Here is a 19,339-nt window from a genome sequence, read left to right as displayed (position 1 = left end):
ATTACAACATACAGTGCAATGTTTTAAAGCAAACAAGTGGCTGTGGTAGTTCAAGATATGATGCTACATGCTACAGTAGTCTTGCAGCTGTTGGACTGTTCACTAGAGGCTGGGCAGACAGACTAACATAACTGGTCTCATACCGTGCTATTCCTACCTAAATAAGAAACATGAGAATATACAAGAAAAACTTAGCTGCAAACCTTTAGTATCTGACACTACCCTAATTTTCTCACTATTAGTTTTTTTTGTCTTTCCTACTATGGGAAAAGTAAGAGATAATGTTATTCTTAGTCTTAACATTAAAGTGCTCTGTTTGAAGTTCTGCCATAAAAAGAACTGTTGCTATCATCACTGTAAATCTGAGTCACTAGTATGTCTGCCGGAGGTCCAAACTTTCTCCAGGCCTTTAGTTAACATAGCTTCTAGGTATGTATTTGTGTAAACAAAGCTGTGTGAAAAATAGCTGAATTTAATGAACAGCAATTGGAGCTGAAGCATTGTCCTGCAGTCCTAGACTTGGAAAATAAAATGGTTTTGTACAGCCTACAGCATACGTAAACATGCATTAAGGAGAGCATCACGGCAAAAAGGCATATGTAATATTACAGCAGTATCTGGAATGCAGCTTGGATTAAAATCAATGCTTAGTATTCCAAACATTTCAGAAGTTCAGAGTTCAATGATCACCTATAATAAACGTGTACATAAAGCAATATTTTTTCATTACAGAATTAAAAATGAAATTGTAGTTCCAGTATAGGTAGCAGCTCTAAATCTACCTGAAGAAGACCCCTCCATGCTTTTTTCTCTCAAGCAAAAGTTTAAAGTTGTCCATACCAGATTATATTGCATAATAAACAAGTAAGACAAATTCTTGTCAAGCAAAGAAAGACGTTAATCTGAAGTTTATTCAAAATTATTAATTGGTTATTTCTTTTATCCACTGGGGGAGATATGACTAAACTTCCATCAGATAGCATTCTTCAGTGAACATATTAATAAAAGCAAAGATTCAAGCAGCATATTTACTTACCAAAATGCCCTTCTGCAACAGATTCTGAGGTAAAAAGAAATTGGTTTTCTTTTTTTGAGGTAAGAATTGACATGTCTTGGTACCTTTAGTGAGCCTGCGAATGAGGAAGACCCAGAGCAACTGGACTACAGAACAAGCGTAGACAGAAGGTGAAGTGGAAAGGTTAATGCAATGCAAACAACTTATGTATTTGATTCTGCATGATAGTTAATTGGAAATTCAATAGATTGAGACTGATCTGTTTGGATTTTACAATGCACTGCTACAGAAACTCATTTCATAAGACTTCTGTGTTTGGTTAACTGTGGTCCTGCTAAACTCTGCAGAAGTGTTATCACTATGTGAAATGTGAACACAGCTAAGCCATGGTTCAGTGCTTTCCATTCTTACTCTTTCTTCTAAGTGCTAACTAGAAAGCTCTTCAAGAGAGTAAAACAACACAGGGATTCTATCTGAATTTGTAAGGGCAAATGATGACTTGTTCTAGGCATAATATCCATACATTGTAATCAGTTGCAGTAGTGAACTGTCACGGAAATCTCTCTTTATGAGAGAACAAATGTTCATAACAGCTCTAAGTGGTAAGCTGTGCTCTTCTTCCCAAATACTATTTGTGTCAGTGGTTAAGTGAGGAGCTGTAGAGCAAACAACAGCATGTTCGGTAAAAAAAGCAATGAAGGCAGTGGGTTCATTATAAGTTACCTTGAATTCTGAGACTAAAAGCTATGCCCTAGCTCAATAAATCTTAAACTTGTCAATAGTCAGGCTCTTGCAATTCATTTTACAGATCCCTTTTCTCCTACTATTGGCCTTGATGAAGAGACAATAGTAGGAAACAGCTGGCCTCCAGTATCTAAACTAAGTACTAAGAAATGCTGCCCCTTTGGAAGCACTGTTTTCCTTTGGTTTGTTTCAGAATGCAGTGCAACAGCACACTGGAGCACCTGACTACAGCACAGTGTGGCAAAACTACCTAGGAACAACAACAGGTGTGTCCGATCTTAAAAACCCTTGTCCTGCTGAGCAGCTCTACAGTGATGCAATATATTCAGTTGAGCTCAGCTTCTCCAAATCAGTATTTATTTCTGAAAATGTTGCTCTGTAATCTAAGCATGTCAAACAGTAACAAGAGTGGTACCAAGATGAAGGTACAACTTCAGCTACAATTGAAGGCTTTACTACTGGCCGTCACAAGCAAACCACATCCCCTACCAGGCCACCAGCAAACATCTCACAGGAGGGATGTGTGTTCATTCTGCAAAGCAGTCTTCACTGCTAGGAAGCAGCATGCCTTCACTTCAGGACACTTCTTTGTAGTGAGGTATATGAGGTAATAAAAGCATTAATGAAGACAAAGCACTTAGACAAATGAGTCAAAGCCGACCCTCAAAAAAAATAAAACAAAATTGTATTTCAGCTGCAAGAATGCAGCTGGAGAAGGCACTGTCTAACTGTGGTAACACAAGGGGTAGCTAGTGTGCTGCAACAGGCCAGTCACCCTTGGTGAAAACCACCACTCTACAGAGCGATGCATGAAGAGGTGGCTTGGTTGGAGGAAAGAGATCATTTTGATTTTTTGAGTTTACCTTTTCTTTTTATCCTAGGAACAAAAGTTTTCAGCACATAATGCTAAAAAACACCATTTCTCAGAGGACGATTGCTTAAGGGTGTGTGAAGGAGAGCAATAAAGAGGAAGACTTTAAACCACAGTTAATGATTATCAGAAGTGCCCTATGAAATTCATAAACTCACCTATTTCACTGCCTTTCTTTAGCTTCAGAATTTGTTATGATACAATACAAAATTAAACTAGTTATACAGACATTTGTGTGCCTGGAAGTATTTCAATTCTGTGTAATAAATACACTTCGATATCAAGTTACATGTTCCATAAAACACTTCATACAAAGCATGGAAAAACATTCATATGAAGAGTTTCAGTCTTCTCCAGCATGAATTCATATTATGTTGCCCTCTAAAATATTTGTGCTTTACACTGTGTCTTATAAACTATTTTCATTCAACACAGGTTCCTCAGCATGTTTTATAATGCATATAATGTAGGGGTGTATGTATATTCCAATCGCAGTCTTGAATGTAAAAAAAAAAATTAAAAAAAAGAAAAAAAGAACACTCAACCTTTTTTAAGTGAGAAACCAAAAAACAGGGGCAAGAGACACCAGAGCAGAGGGAAGAGGTGCCAGGGCAGGAGCGACATGAAAGCAGGAGGAAGCTGGAGAAAAAGGTGGCACAAAAGAATTGCTTGAGAAGAACTAGAGCAGAGAGACACCCACACAGGGCCAGATGCACAAAAGAAGACACACACCAGGTACACCTCCAGTAGGTTTGCAGGTAGAGGAGCCCATGCCAGAGGAGTGGAGACAGAAACATGTAGGAGAAAAAGAAAAGCAACCACAACACACTGAGCCTGATTTTGTGTCCCCCATCACCTCACCCAAGGGACTGAGGCCTGGAAGCGGGGAGGAGAGTGTCCAAAGAGAGGTTGGGGTGTTCTCCCTAAATGATCTTTTGTCTTCTTTATTTTTCAAATTTAGGACCAGTAATTAAAAGTCTTTTAATTGGCAATAAATTAAGTCAAATTCCCTGCAACAGAACTGTTCCATCACCTGTGACAGTGGGGGTGTGTTTTACAAGGCAGCTATCCCAGCCAAGATTCATCAGTTACTGGTGAATTTGTTCAAGGAATATCAGTTGCTTCTCTAAAAGTAATGTTTTCCTTCGCCTCTTTTGCTGATGTTTATTGACCAACTGTAAAAACCACTATCTGTGTCACTGGATTCAGAGAGCTGCTATAGAAAATGAAGAGATGAATTGGAAGATCTTTTAAAAATGGGATCACTTCAGCAGCTGCTGCTTTGCAATATTGAAAGATCCAATATTGGACCTTATGAAAAAATTACTGTCGGAGCCACAGAATTGTACCTGTGCCACCTGAAAACCATGCACATTCAGCTTATATTTGGTACACCAATTCAATAGTGCAGCCAGTCTTGCCCCTTTTTGTTTTACAAATTTATTTTTACCACAGTTTTATTTTTCTCTCATCTATACAATACTTCAGTTCAACTTGCTTATGAAAAGAGATTGAGTTCTGAGATCTCACCATTGAAATGTCTCGTGTCTCAGTCATTTCTGTAATAAGTTCAACAGTGTGTGCTCCAGCTCAGACCACTCAGCTCAGCCCCAGATGAACATGTCATTTGTTCACGTAGCTGCCTCAGAAAACTTCTGCAGAACAAATGCTGTTATTGGCAAAGGTATTCAGGCCCTTCTATCTGGACTCTTTGTGGTACTCCACCAGTATCTCCCAAAGTGATTTTTCAGCCTGTTCTTTGCTAGGCCGATTGCTAGTGCCTGACAAGACTCTCCCCATACACTTTAAAAAGCTACTTGGATGCTGTTTCTTCCAGGTGAGGCCTCTCAGCTTTTCAGCTCTTTCTTCCAGTCTCTTCTTGCTTCTGAGTGCAGCCAAGATTCCCAGCTTTTTTCCACACTCTTCTTTCCAGGAAGACCACTCTGTTTCAGGCATATCATGCCCTTGGGCTGATCATTTCTGGGATATAGGCAGGTCTACAGCATCTACCCACTTCCTTGCAGGCCCCACTTGTTGAAGAGCCAAATTCCACCAGATGTAGGAACACCTCTCTTGAGCAGAGTCTGAAGCACAGCTGAGTGATCGTCACAGGTTCTTAAAACAATTGACTATATTGTATTCTCTTATTTTCAACTCCTAGTTACAAATTTCAGAGATTTCCACAGCAGTTCTAGCATATCTGCTGAACGCTTCCTTCCCAAAAGTCTATTAGAAATTCATTAGATTGTAGCATGTACTCAACTGTGTATTTCTGGTCTGGTTTCTGTAATTGTAGCTTCAGCTGATACAGGAACTGAGGAAAATCAGTTACCGTTTACTGGAAGCAGCATCCCGTACTGCAAGAATGAAGTATCATGATGTTTTTCAGTCTAGAACATCTTGGATATCTAATTCATGTCGGTAAGATGTTCTAACTGTTTATGAATTAAACTGCATTCTCGGTGTATTTTCAGAATGGACTTTGTACAAATCGAGAACATTTTCACCTCGAGTGTGGTTTTCCTCTCTGAAGTTTGAATTCTTCACATGGCATCTGAATTCTTGGTCTCTTCTCTGCTTTTCTCATATGAAATCCATTATTTAGTGGAAAGCATTTCTAGAAACTGAAAATGCAAAGTTTATGATGACAAAGACACTGCCAGACAAAAACCTATCACAAATTCAGGTATGTTTTCTTTTAAGGCCCCGATTCTCTTTCATGTACAGCAAAAGACTTTAAAAAGGCAACTTATTCTCTGAAGTAAATCCACTTTGCAAGTGTTTGAATCACTTCAGCTACAGTTTCCAGTCAAGTTATGCTTTAAATCGTATATATTTCAAATGGTCTATCACTGTGATATGGACTAAATGTGCCAACAGAATAAAAACCTGAAGATAAACCAAAAGCCTACCGTTCACAGCTCCAAAGAACAGGAGGCAGCACATAAAACAAATGCCAAATGGTTTGAAAACAAACAAAAAACCCACAACAAACAAACAAAAAAAAAATGGGGGAAAAAACTTACTTTGGAATTCAGATGCAGATTTTTAAATATGATTTTTAAACAAAGCTGCAAATCTACAGACACTACCGCCTCTGGCAAGCGAAATCTTCGGTATAAACACATTAGCTGTAAAGAGCTTTGGTGGCGCGTAACTCCTGTAACACTATTTCTTCCCCCGGAGCCCACCAACTCCTGTCACCCGCATCAGCCACCAACGTGATTTCAGGATGCCGACACAGACAGTCGCGGACACAAGGAAAATCACCCTCCACTCGTGCGTATTTAGCCGTTTCCGACGGCAGTGCGCGTCGACCCTGGAGGCACGCCTCCACCGCCCCGCAGCAGGGCCCTGCTCCGGCGGAGGCCGGCGGCTCCCGCCCCGCCCACCGGCCGCCCCCGCTGCCGCCGGCGGAGCGCAGCGGGGCCATGTTGGCTCCGCGGGGCGCAGCGCCGGGGACCGGCGGCGGGCCGGCGGGCCCCGAGTCGGCCTCGGCCTCGGCGCGCGGCCGGGGTCTGGAGCTGGAGAGCAGCACGCAGGCGTCGCACCGGCTGCTGGCCTACAGCGATGCGCTGCTCTCCATCATCGCCACGGTGATGGTGAGCGCCCGGCCGCGGCGTGGGGCCTGTGCGACGCGGTCCCGGGCCGGCCGCGGTGGGGCGGCGGGGCTCGGGGCGGGCTGGAGCTGCGGGGAGGCCCGGGCAGGGCGGCCGGGCCCGGGGTCCGCCGTTGGGCGGCGTGAGGTGGAAACCCCGATCCCGCCGCAGCTGGGTCCCGGGCTCCACGGGCTGCGGCCGTGCGCTTGCCCGCCCGGCGCCTCCCGAGAGCCGCGCTCGCCGGTTCCCCCCAGCCCCGCTACCGCGAGGTGTCGGCGCCGGTGCCGGAGCGCGCAAGCCGTGCGGCGGCCAGAGCGGCGGGCCGCCCGCGGGGCGCGGTCGCGGTGGGGAGGTAACGGCGTAGTCCCGGTGCGGCTGAAAAGTGATTCTGGCTTCCCGAGCGGCAGGCTGTTAGCAGCTACGCGGTCCGGGTGCATTTACGACCAACTGAAGTTTTTTAGACTTTAATGGTGCTCTCAATAAGGAAAAGAGTGTCGTGTACTAATAAGGTTTTGTGTTTTCAGATTTTGCCTGTGGCTCACACAAAAATACATCCTGATCAGGTATCATACGTCTTTTGATTTGCTGTTTGTTGTGTCTTTGCAAGTACGTGTAACATCCTATTTAGCACCCTACTTCATTTCAAGTCCCAGACTTCTGAAATGCCCGAACCGTTAAGTAACATTAAAGCCAACAGAAATTTCCCCGAGGGGGAGGAGCTGTTGAACTCGGAGTGAAAAATGTAAATACTGAAGATCTGTGTAATCTGCTGAAGTTGTGATATAAAGCCTGAATGAACTGTATATTGTAGGCCATAGGTTTTATCCAGTTACTTTTGTATGGAAAATAAATTGCCCACCAGACCAAAACACCTCTCAGAAAGCATCTGCTCTTTTTGGTAAATACATCATCACCTAGAGGAGTCACTTGCATAGTGCAAGCTGAATGCTGGTTTTAAAATCGGGTTAATAAAAAATGTAATCACAATAAGCAAAGGTGGAAAAAGAAAACTGCAGAAAATAAACTAATTCTGAAAGAAACAAGAATGCTAGGAAACATCAATTAATCATTTGAGAAAGTTTACGGGGTTTTTTTAATCACAATATATTTTTCTCCTCTTAAAAACAGACCTAGATGCAAATATTTTGTCTCATTTAGTTTAGAAAACTCAAGTGTGATCCATAACATGGCAAATATGCTGCATGAGGCTATTTAAACCACCGTGCTGGTACATGCAAAATTTACTGTGGGTAAGCCCTCCCTTGCTCACTGTTAACAATCATCACATGAAAATCTATGTGATTCTCCTACTCCAGAAGTCAGTGCCAAGAAAATAAAAGAGGCATTTTGTGGCCAGCCCTCTTCTGAAATGCATTATCACAGTAACAATGATGAGTGAGTGCCTAAATGAATCACAAGGCAAATAGCACATTGGGAAGCCCTTTTACATATTGAAGAGATGTGTTGGTACATTGTATGTCACTAACTGTGTATTTCCACTTACTTGCAAGTGTCTAATAAACCAGTTCCTCTGCATGGCAGTAAAAAGATTGTTGAAAAAGAACTGCATTCTCGCCAGGCATTTTTTAAAAATGTATCATATGACTACATGCCCTTCCTCATTTGCTGATATTGCTAATAATTTACAATGTAACATGTAACTTACTCTTCCCTTTCTCTGTCTCTGGGTATTACTTTCACTTTAGAAACTAGGTGAAAGTGTTCAGCAACTACTTCTAGCAAAAATTGCAGTCTACTTGATGACCTTCTTAATAGTCACAGTGGCATGGGCAGCTCATGTAAGGTAAGAGCACAGTGTTCAATTCCAAAATTAAAGAAAGGCTATTGTTTAAAAGAACAGTAGGTAACCATGTGCTTGATACGTTTCTGTCTTGCTGATACATTTCTGAATTGTCTTTTGTTGGATAATACAAAAAATTAATTGTAAAGAAATGCTACCCTAAACAGTGAATAACTGTATTCTTGTACCACTGACACGGTGATATTGAGAAAAATAAGCAGTATAAATAAGAGTTACTCTTAAATTTTACTTCATATTCCAGGTGAAATTAAATTTCTAATTAGGCAGAAAAAGCACGCTTTTGTAACTTGTGTGCTACAGAAATAGAGGAACTGATACAGTACTGCTAGCCTAAAACTTGTCTCTCTCAGTCCTCAGCAGCGCTTCTCACAAAATCAATTGCAGTGTTGCAGATGTTGCATTTTGCAGAGCTATGAACACCACCATCTGTCCATGTCTTGGTAATTAAAAAGAAATTGACATGCAGGTATCATACTGGAATTAGAGCAGTGTTTGTCTGAATTTTGAAATTTACAAATGTTACTTTATTCTTTCATTAGGTAAGTGGATTGACTGACTTCTAGTAGAGGTGTGCAACCTGTAATTCAACAGTCAACATGAGTGCTTTTATCACATTGATTTTATTTGCTTGCATAAGTAAATGCTGAGGCATAGTCTCTGAATAGTTTAGGGTTTTGTGCAGGGTGATTGGTTCTATTTATTCTAAGTGACATTTCTGTGGATCGGGAATTTTATTAACAAGGTGTGAAGCAGTTTGCAATAAAAGCTTATTTTCTTTGTGTAATAATAATGATGCTATCTTCAAGGGAAATAATTTTAAGCCTTAAAATTCTGAAAATACTCCGGCCCTAACAGGACTTTGCTGGCTGTCCTGTTCTGGGTGTGTCAAGTGTCAAGAGACAGAGCTATTCTGGAACAAAACAGCTGTGGGAGAAAGCAAACCAGCAGCCTGCCCTGTGACTTCGCTGCATTTCATCCTATAATGAAAGGGCAAGTCCTCCACAGAATCATCATCAACTCCTGCTCCTGAATCACCCCCATATCTTCCATTTTCCAAGGAATGATATCCACTTGTAGCTCACCAACTTGTTAGGTTTTTGGTATGTGACTCGATGGATCAGAACTGACATCTGGATCACTTCTTCACAACAATGTTGAAGCTTACCTCAAAATAAATATATAATTTCAGGTGTAGAGGAAGGAAAACGTGTGTGTGGGGGAAGCCACTTTGCTATATATCATATGCCACTTGTCCTTCAAATAGAAATGAGGTTCTTAATAACTGCTCCATGAGTGAACCTGACGGTTCATATCTCGCTTTTCAGATTTTTCTAACAAATTACTATCATGTTTGAGCTAATGAGTTTTGGTAGCACCTAGACTACTCATATAAATTCTGGAGCAAAGAAAATCAGGCTCCCCTATAATGTCATAACTGTACAATTTGTATACAGTGTTGTAAAACATTTTTGAGAGCTGGATTGTTCATGATATCTTGCCTTGCCTTGACAGGTTGTTTCAGGTTATAGAGCTTATAGATGATGTCCTTGCTCTTCTAAATTTGGTGAGTCTTGTCAGACATCCTGGATGTTTAAGTAGCACAGGTACAGGTCACTTTTTCTTAAGTCTGTTATATATATATCCAAAAGTTAGTAATTTAAGTAGCCTAACTGCGAAATTTCCAAGAACTTGAGTAGTGGCTGATTGGTAACTAACTTGCTTTTCACTTCCACATGTTTTACATTAAGCTAAAAGAAGCTCTGCAACAGTCTAGTTTGAGGTTCATCTGAGGGAACTGAAGAGGCAGCTACAGCAAAAGCTTTTGACTTTGTTCATCTGTGTCCAGCTGAAGTATTTGTTCTTCAGGAGTAAGAAAATGAAATGCTGTGTCTTTTGTGGCAAAAAAATCTTAGTGGTAGGTTTGAAGTACAGTTACATTTTCAGTCATTTCTCTAAGTTGCTCAGAAATTCATTCTGAAGCTTATTTGAAACAGAAGATTATATGATCTTTCAAAAAGTACCACTAAGGCACCAATCTCTAAATCAGTTTTTTTGAACTTTACAGTTGCTTAAATCTTCTCTCTTAAAAATTCTTCATTTTATTTGAGGATGGTTTTTATTGACTACCCACTCTGTAGTATCTTGGTTACTAATAGTTGTAATAGGACACTGCAATAGTGAATATATTCTGGCTTTCAGGTAGAGCATTGTGTTTTTCTGTATTGTTTATATTTCTGTTCTCCAGCAGTGTTCAGCCACACAGTTAATTTAATTTTGTTAATAAAAATGCTGAGTTTAAACTCCATGAGATAACACTACAGGAAATTATGTTATAGGACTAGTTTAAGGCATGTAATTCTTAAAAGCAGAGCATTTCTTTGTTCTTGAGGTGGTTTTTTTTTTTAATTTGGCTTTTCTATATATGAAATATTTGTGATCAGAGATTAACATTTTTGACAAATCAGAAACACCTCTTTAGGAGGTGTGGTACTTTTGGCATTGTTACTTTATAAAGAAGTCTGTTAAGAACCATAGCAAAATATTTACCTGTGGTATTGGTAACATTAACAGTAGTGTTTTCTAAAATAAGCCTGTACAATTTGGATAGCAAACATGGAAGATGTGTACAGAACTAGCCGTTTGTTACAGTCAAGGCTCAGCAACTTCAGAAATGTGTTTTTTTTTTTTTATGACACAGCATAAGCATTTGATCTGTTTGTATTGCATTCTCTGGACACATTTTGAATGAGGGAATTGCTTGCTTTTTATTTTACCTCATGTTTCAGCATGCTTTTTTCTTTTTTAGGCTTGTATGATGATCATAACTTTCTTACCATACACAGTAAGTACCTCTCTAAAATCTATTATATGTTTAAATTACAGGGTATTTTTATTTATTTGGCAAGACTTTACCAAAGTATTTAGAAACCAAGGAAAGTGTTATTGTAATATAAACCCTGAATCTGTTGTAATAGGTAAGCCTTACTTTTTTAAAATTCATGAGGACACATTTTAACCTTCAATTACTGCATGTTAGAAACCTGGCAGAAAATGGGTATTCTAGAAGAAAAATTATAATAATGGAGTCATAGTTTCCCATGATTTCTTTTTAAAATGCAGCTGTATTGAAAAATGTCAAAGTTGCGTGATGAGAATTTTGCATTTTGTAAGGGAAGTAAAGCTGTGTTTCAAGCTTCTGTTTAGATGACAGAACATTTTCCTTTTGTAATCTAGACAGAGTTTTTGGTATCACTCTTGACTTACTCAACAAGGTAAAGCAGCTGAACACTTTATCAGTAGAATAAAACAGATGCTTAAAATGCATCTTGACTTTTACTGTACATATAGAACAGATTTATATGTCAGGCACCTGTTTCTCTGTGCATTTATCTGTGTACATATTAGTCTGCAGAGAATAAGTCTGTGGTCAGTAAAACAGTCTTTATGAACAAGAGCAGATATGTTTTACTTTGCTGTGAAGCTGAAAACATTTTTGGAAAGTTGTTAATGTTACTCTGATACTACTCCCTGCTTTTTTTTTTGCCCCCCTCTAATGAAGCTGCAGAAATTAATACAGCAGGGAGCCATGGAGGTAAAGAAATTAAAAGATTAAAAACCATATCCTAATATCAAGAATTTTCACAGCTATGAACATCCTGACCACTGAAAACACCGTTAAACTTTATGCTGAGCTACAAGCCAGTCTGTAGTTATTATGGAGACATAGAGAGGTTAAAGTATTGTAGTATCAACATGAGTGAAGCCATCTCTCCAGATGCCTGTGGTTGGGATTCCTATATGTATTTGTGGTTAGAAATTACATTTAGTGGAATTATTTTGAAATGCAAAGTGTTATTTAGGTTTTTGCGTTTCAGTATTGAATGAAGAGTGATTTCATCTTAAATATTTGATCTAGTTGCATTTTTTTCTAGTTTTCCTTAATGGCCTCCTTTCCAGAGGTACCTTTTGGCATTTTCCTGTTCAGTGTCTGTGCTGTTGTCATTGGCCTTATACAGGTATTGGAGCTATCCATTTATATTTTCGCTTTCAAACAGATTTTCTTTACAACTAAAATGATGTTTCTTAACTATGTGTATAAATTGGTAAATACCTTTTTTGTTTGTATAGATTCTTTTTCAATGTTGTGCCTGTTGTGATAATGTAGTATCTGTGTATAAGATGAAAGTTATCATTGCCACTGTCCTGTGAAGATGATATGCAACAAAATCAGCTGATCATAAAGTCCCCAGACTAGTAATTACTTTCCCATTAGACTAGTAATTACTTTCCCATTCTTTAAAAATGCCTTGGGGAAATAGCAGTTGACTTTTCCTGCTGAGGTTCTTACTGAGCCATGCAGTGATGGCTGACTGAACATGGGCTTTCAGCCTCAGTCCAATGGCAGTGGTTTTCTTCTGGTGTAGTGCCTTGTCACTTTCTGTTCCTTATTGTGGAGGTCTTAATTCATCTTCATATAATATCCATGGTCACAACAAGCTCTTGCGGAGGAGAATAAAATCTTGACATGCAGGGTATAGTGAAATCTCAGACTTTCTAAAACCAGCCCTCCATGCAAGACTGAAGAATAAGGTTGAAAGTGTTTTGGAATTTGTTGATTTATAGTTTTACAGTTTTATACTTGAAATGCTGCATATACTTGTATGTAATAACTTAAGTAATGCTCTTCTCCTTGCAGGCTGTGATAGTAGTTTATGGATTCTATCACCCACACTTACTGAATCAACACATACAGCTGTCTGAGAACCAGAATTTCTATAAACGTCATATTTTAAAGATTATCCTAAGAGGACCAGTTTTATGCTTTTTAGCAGCCATCTTTTCTTTTTCCTTTATTCCTTTGGTAAGTTCTCCCAGTTAACCAAAAACTTTAATAGAGCAGTTTATATTAGTTGTATTTAGGACTGTGTATTAAAATAACGATGTCCATGTTAAACATGCAGATTTTCTCAGTTGTCAGTTCTGTGGTGTTGTAATCACAGCTGCTGTTTTGCATTGAAGGTGTTCAGTTCACAAATACCAATCTGTAATTTGATCCATGAGTTTGGATAGTTTTGAAAGAATATTCTGCTACAGTATTTGCTTTACTTGCTCTGCCTGATTTTTTTTAATTCTGCTTTTAATTAGAAGTATGTCTTCTAAACTGTAACTTAGCATCTTGCTCATCATAAGTAGGTGAGATAATGTGGAAGGTTAATGAAATAAGCATCACATTGCACAGACTGAAGACAAGTGAATATAATTGCTGCACTAACTCAGGGTTTAAGAGCAAGGAGAATAAGTATATCAGTCAGCCAACCTGCATCTCAAAACAAATGTTTTTGGCTAAGGCCTGTTCTTTTAAAACCTTCTTCTCTGCCATCTTTATTAGATTGCAGTGAGTTGCTCCTACTTGTTAATAGTTTTTACCTTTCTCAGAACCCCAGCTTGGAAATGAAATCTAGTTTTTGAATGTATCCTGAGCTTCCTTTGCTGTCTTGTTCTTTAGGAAAAGGTGGATTTAACTGAATTTCAAGAAAGATTCCATGAGAATTAGCAGCATTTAAATAATTCCCAAATTTGGGAGGAATCAGGTTGCTGTTGATAAAAGGGACAGTTATGAATTCAAACATAAAAAGGTCTAATTTTAACTGAAAATACATTTTCCTCTTACATCCTTACTTCTCTCTTCCTCCTTCCCTTGTTCACTAGTGTATGTTCTAATATTAGTAAAAGTGAAATTAGTCTCCAAGTTACTGTTGTGCTTAGACCTGTACAAAGCCTGTCAACCACTTATGACCCCCTGAAGTGTCTTTGGGACACAAGTAGTAGAATCATAGAAACACGGAATATCTCAAGTTGGAGGGGACCCATAAGAATCATGTGGGACAGTTCTCGAACTTCCAAGGAAGTCATTACTGCATTTTTGTTAGCAGAATTATTTCCCTTCTTTTTTTAGCTTGCTTTATTACTGGTACTAAATTAACTATCAAAAAGCAGTATTAGGTTGCACATGCAATATTCAGGAGGTGTGCGTGCATTTCATGTGAGCCTTTTCCATGTCATAAAGTCATGATTTATTTTTCTCAATGGGTTTTATAGCTGAAGATTGATAGTAATAATTTCATATTAAACTTGGAAGGTAATTTATATTTTGGTAATTAAATTTGAACTGTATTCGTTTTCCTCTCCACAGTCTTATGTACTTCTTGGGCTCGTAATCATTTTTCCTCATCTCACTCGATTTGTTACCTGGTGCAAAATCAAGATTGTTGGTGAGTAACAATATTCATAGGCGTGTGTTCAAATATATTAGTAGGTTGTCAACATGTTATCCAAACAGCCTGTAATGAAGTAATTTTAGTTCTACTGCCATTTCACTATGTATTGGAACATGGTGATTTTGGGGTTTATTGCTGTGCTTCCAAACAGTTTCTCCATTGCTCCCTGCTTTCCCTTAATTTGTGACTCAATTTATGTAAGGCACAACACATTCAAAGATCATTTTTGAGTGCAAAATATCTCTGGTTTGTCCTCAGTATGTACATGAATGATGGATGCAGACAGTCTATCCCTTTTCCCTCCTGAAAAGGGAGCACGGGGATTGAAGAATATAGGAAGCAAGCTATTTGCCTCTATCACTTTCTTCCCAGCAATACTGTATGGTCCCACATTTTCAAGCTGGCAAGCAGAGCACCTATCAATCAAACTTTTTCAGGGTAATAAGCTGTTTAGGGTGTTAAATCTCATTAATGTAACTTCTGTGACCTAAAGGTGTCCTTTCACACATGGCTTAAGCCAGCCTGAATCCATGCTTCCTTCCCTCACACTCCTTGCTTATGTTCTTTCTGCCCCTCCTTGTGTCAGCACTGACAGTTGCAAAACCACACCAAAAGCCAGAACTGCTCTTAAACTCTGTTGAGAAGGCGGTTGCCAGTGCCAAAATAAAGGAGAAGGTGGTATGCAACCTACTCAGCCAAAAGGTGGAGTGCAATATAAAGTGACCACAAAAGCACTGAACAGATCATGTCTTTGGAGTTGATACTCACAAGGTGAGTCAGAAGAATAACACCTTTGTGCTTCTACTGCTGTTCAGCCTAGTACAAGTCCAGCTGTGTACACTGAAAATGAGAATATACTTTTGACTCCACCATGTAGCAGCAATAATAGACAGGGAGGAAGAAGTGCTCTGAAATGGCTAAAGCCGTGCTCTCAGAGACACAGAATAAACACACACAAATATTGCCTGTGCGTATTGCAATGGGGGCACTGGTTTGCAGTCAGGTCATGTCTCTATGTCTCACCGCGTCAGATGACTGACATAAATTACTGCTCTGTTGGCTGAGTTGTGATTACACTTGCTTTTAATTCAGTTCCTCTCCTTACTTTCTCTGGAAGCTGTAAGCTTTTTCTTCTTCCAGTCTATACTCCTGAAGTGATGCAGTTTGGCTAGCTGGGCAGTTCAGAGTTCAGTCTTCAGGGCTGTGTTTGACATTTCCTATAAAAGCTCCAGAGCCTCACCTTTTGACCAAAGACCGGATTTATTTTAAAGCAGGCCCTTTAATGTCGCAGTGCAGCTCCCATGTGCCAGCAAGTTTTTTCTCCCATGCAGTATAAGTCCTCCGTAATGTCATAGAGGACCTACTATTAGGGCTTCCTGAAGCACAGCATCTGATTTGTTTGGCTCCAATGTTTTGTTCAATTACATCTTTGAGTCATTATTCAGTTGGTGGAAATGGTCTGCCATACAGTTAAAAGGACAGGGCTTTTTTGTCCCTGAAGCACTTGTCCTGAAAGCAATATGAACAGAGGAGTACAGCTGCCAAAAAAAAGTGGGGTGACTGGCCTGTGTGGATGAATGGCACCCTTCCTTCTACAGAAACATTTTGGCGGGTGGTGAGAAAGAGAAAGGGAGGTCACAGTATTAACTATCTTTGTTTTATACTACATGATTTTGTCTTTCACCAGTAAACATATGGATTTGTTTCCAGGTCAGAGAGATGAAGAGGAGGAACACCATAGCTTAGAAACCTTCACTTTTTACCTTAGTGAGCCTCTGAGTAAGGAACGGGTAGAAGCATTCAGTGATGGAGTCTATGCTATTGTAGCAACCCTGCTCATTTTGGATATATGGTAAGGCTTTGTGTTGTCTTTTACACTTTGTGTAGTTAAATGTAATATTAACTTTTGATTATATGTAATGTTTGAGGAAATGAAAATAGCCAAATATTGTCTTTGACTTCTAAAACCTGCAGTGGTTACTTTAAATATGGGGTTCTGGAAAGATACAGAACACAAACAAAAGATATTTCTAATGTCTACATTTCAGTAGTAATCATCAGTCTATTTAATACATGTTGGGGTGGGGAATCTTGAAGAACAAAGCTTCCTTTTTTGCTTAGACATGTTTTCTGATAAAAGGCTTTTATCAAGAAAAGCTGTTTAGTCACTGTGGCAACTTTATCACATTAACCTAAAGGAATGCAAACTCACTTTCAGAATTCCTTTCAGATCTAATTTATTTTCAGAGCTCTTATTTGAAATGCTGTTTTTAAGTTATAAATTAGAGAACTACAGAATGAATGCCTGTTGTTCCCTACTTGCACAGAGTAAAGCAACATAGTTCATTGTTGCATCAGATGTGGTTTTATAACAGTAATACACAAAGTAAAGTAAGTTTTCTCTCCACAGTGAAGACAATGTCCCTGATCCCAGAGAAGTTGAGGAGAAGTTTCATGGCAGCCTTCTTGAAGCTTTAAGTGAATATGGGCCAAACTATCTTGCCTACTTTGGCTCATTTGTAACAATTGGTCTCCTGTGGTTTGTCCATCACTCACTTTTCCTTTATGTAACAAAAGCTACACGATTAATGGGACTGCTTAACATACTGTCATTGGCTTTCATTGGTGGGCTTCCGCTAGCTTACCAGCTGACCAGTGAATTTGCAGAGAAGTCTCACAATGAAATAGAAGCCATTCAGGTCAGCTGTGTTATCACTTTCTTTGCCAGCATATTTCAGTTTGCAATATGGACTACAGCCCTCCTCCATGAAAGGGAAACTTTGCATCCTTTTGCTAGATATGGTGGCAAGGAGCATGCCTTCATGTTTGCCAAGCTGGCTCTCTACCCATGTGTAAGCCTTGGAGCCTTCTTTCTAACATGCTTGTTAAGTGAATTTAGCACAGCAATTTTCCATGTTATGCAGATTGTAATTCCATTTGCTTTTCTTGCCTTGCGCATTTTTGTTAGAATTTCTTTAACTGTCATAAAATCTGTGATGTCTCTCTCCAGACGGAAGGTTGTATTGTTAGAAGAAGAGGAGGCATGTTTGTCTCCTACTGAAACACTGTCCTAAATTTCTGCACAGTGCATGTGAAGTTATAACTTTAACTTCAGTTCTTCTAACTCATATTATCTTCATGTGTGGATTATATTGATCTAAACCAAGGCCTGCGTTGGCTGTAACTGGGGCATATTTATATTTTAGCTGGTCGTGCTTGAGACCCTTTCTCTAAAACCTGTAAACGAGAAAAAAATGGGTAAATAGGGGATACAAAGAAAAGCATGTTCCCCTTCCTTTAGAGTTACCCTTTTGAAAAAGTGCTGCTTGACATGTAACTATAGCGGTGATCAATTAAGAAATGCACAAACAGATGCCCAGGAAAGTGCCCTTTTTTCTGACAAATGGCAGTCATTATTGCAGCCAAACACGGGTATAGAAGCTGGTTGTGCTACTGTAAGATAGGGAACAAGGCTCGGAAGATACGGAGACCTCTGGATTTCTGGATGGTACATCATGGTAGAACATTTGTGCATACGGGATGCTGGTGTTGTCGTCCGTCGTCATTGTCGGTCCCCCTTCTCCCCCCTCCCCCCCCCCCCCAATTTTTTTAAAATGGTTATGACATCTCTTCTGCACAGTTGCAAACTTGTGATAATGTTTTGAAAACTACTTGTGCTTGAATGGCTCTGAGCATGAGTTTAGATGGGAGTTGCAGTTGTGACCCGTATGCAATCTTCCAGGCTACTCATACTCCAGTTCTTCGGGAGCATCTGCTCTTTTAAAAAAGGATGTATTTAACAAATGACTATTCATGTGGCTGTGTACTCAAGGTTTGAATTAGCTTTGATATCTCCCGTGGAAGAGATTCAAAGACCTGTAGGACCAGAGGTAAATTTGTTTTCAGTTCTGAAGCAGCTGCTCATCTGAAAAAGGTTTGGATTTCTCAGGGCTTCTGTGTCTTTTCCATGCCTATTGAAAAGAACATCCTTCTGTTATTCTGAAGGCATGATGTCATATTCAGAGAGAGTTTGAGACTTTCCTGCCACATATAAGAGTTCCCCATCAGGAAAGGGAGTTGAGTATTTCCTTAAGTAGAGGCTAATTAAGGGATCCCACAGATTTCTGAGTCTCAGCAAGACAGCAAAAGAAACTAACCCTGTAGAAGTTCCAGTCCATGGCATGTTGAATTTTTTTACACTTATATGCATTTCGATAAGCTTAAGCTTTACTCTGCCAATTGCTGCACAGAAAGAGTGGGCAAAGTCATCTAGCCTCTGGCTGCCCAGGAAGCCTTTACGTCCTTTTTCGCATAGCCATTAGTTTGAACTGTCTCAGTGCCTGGTAACTTTAATGCCATATTGAGGCATTTGAGGGATTTTGTGGTTCCTCTTTAAAAAAATTTAAAAATACTGTGGCAAAGTATGCCTGGAGTAATTGTTAGTGAAAACAAATTCAAATATCTCATTTCAATTGAAATCAGTCTTGGAAGCACTTGTGCTTTTGGTTTGAAGCACCATGGTACCAGTATGTAATTGTTAGGATTACATACTTCTTCTAAGAGAGTATGTTCAGGTACTCAAAGGGTTTTATACCTGGTTGAGGTTAAATGACTTGCAGTAGGATTCTACACTGTGTTTGTGTATCACAGGGTTTTTCTGATACTCAGTAAAAGCACTTTTGATTCTACATGGTTTTGCTTCTAATGTGCACCAGGCACATAATAAACAGTGAATATGTGTATTTGTAATAAATTTCAGTCAGTGAAAAAAAAAAGTTTCTAGCCATTTATTTCTTCTCTGCAGGTGAAACATAAATCTGATGTCTACAATTAAAATAATGTTGGGCATCTTACTTTTTTCTTTCAAAATCATCATGGTCCCTTCCAACCTCAATCATTCTGTGATTTTGTGTAAAACACCCAAAAGCTTTTAATGTGATATAGAGAAATGTTGATTCTTCTTCTGTTGAAGAAAATGAGACCTGATACTGAATCTGGCCAAGGAGTTTC

General features: G+C 39.4%; 1 protein-coding gene across 4 annotated transcripts; it reads left to right on the top strand.

The window, feature by feature from the left end:
- The first annotated feature begins 5,962 nt into the window (after positions 1-5,962).
- Positions 5,963-19,104, top strand: TMEM175 (transmembrane protein 175). 4 transcript variants are annotated; one of them, XM_042787695.1, is made up of 12 exons: positions 5,963-6,232; positions 6,754-6,792; positions 7,936-8,033; positions 8,907-9,041; positions 9,564-9,615; positions 10,858-10,893; positions 11,611-11,643; positions 11,984-12,067; positions 12,748-12,912; positions 14,245-14,323; positions 16,040-16,181; positions 16,740-19,104. In XM_042787695.1, the coding sequence occupies exons 1-12, from the start codon at positions 6,062-6,064 to the stop codon at positions 17,401-17,403; spliced, it is 1,698 nt and encodes a 565-aa protein (XP_042643629.1). In that variant the 5' UTR covers positions 5,963-6,061; the 3' UTR covers positions 17,404-19,104. The 4 variants fall into 4 exon arrangements, with proteins under 4 accessions (XP_042643629.1, XP_042643630.1, XP_042643631.1 ...); XM_042787696.1 differs by lacking the exon at positions 11,611-11,643; XM_042787697.1 differs by lacking the exon at positions 8,907-9,041 and having other exon boundaries at positions 5,975-6,232.
- The last annotated feature ends 235 nt before the right edge of the window (positions 19,105-19,339 follow it).

Source organism: Tyto alba, unplaced genomic scaffold (genome assembly GCF_018691265.1).
Source record: "Tyto alba isolate M040663 unplaced genomic scaffold, T.alba_DEE_v4.0 Super-Scaffold_13, whole genome shotgun sequence".
NCBI classification, from domain to species: Eukaryota; Metazoa; Chordata; class Aves; order Strigiformes; family Tytonidae; genus Tyto; species Tyto alba.
This window is presented reverse-complemented; position numbering and strand designations above follow the sequence as displayed.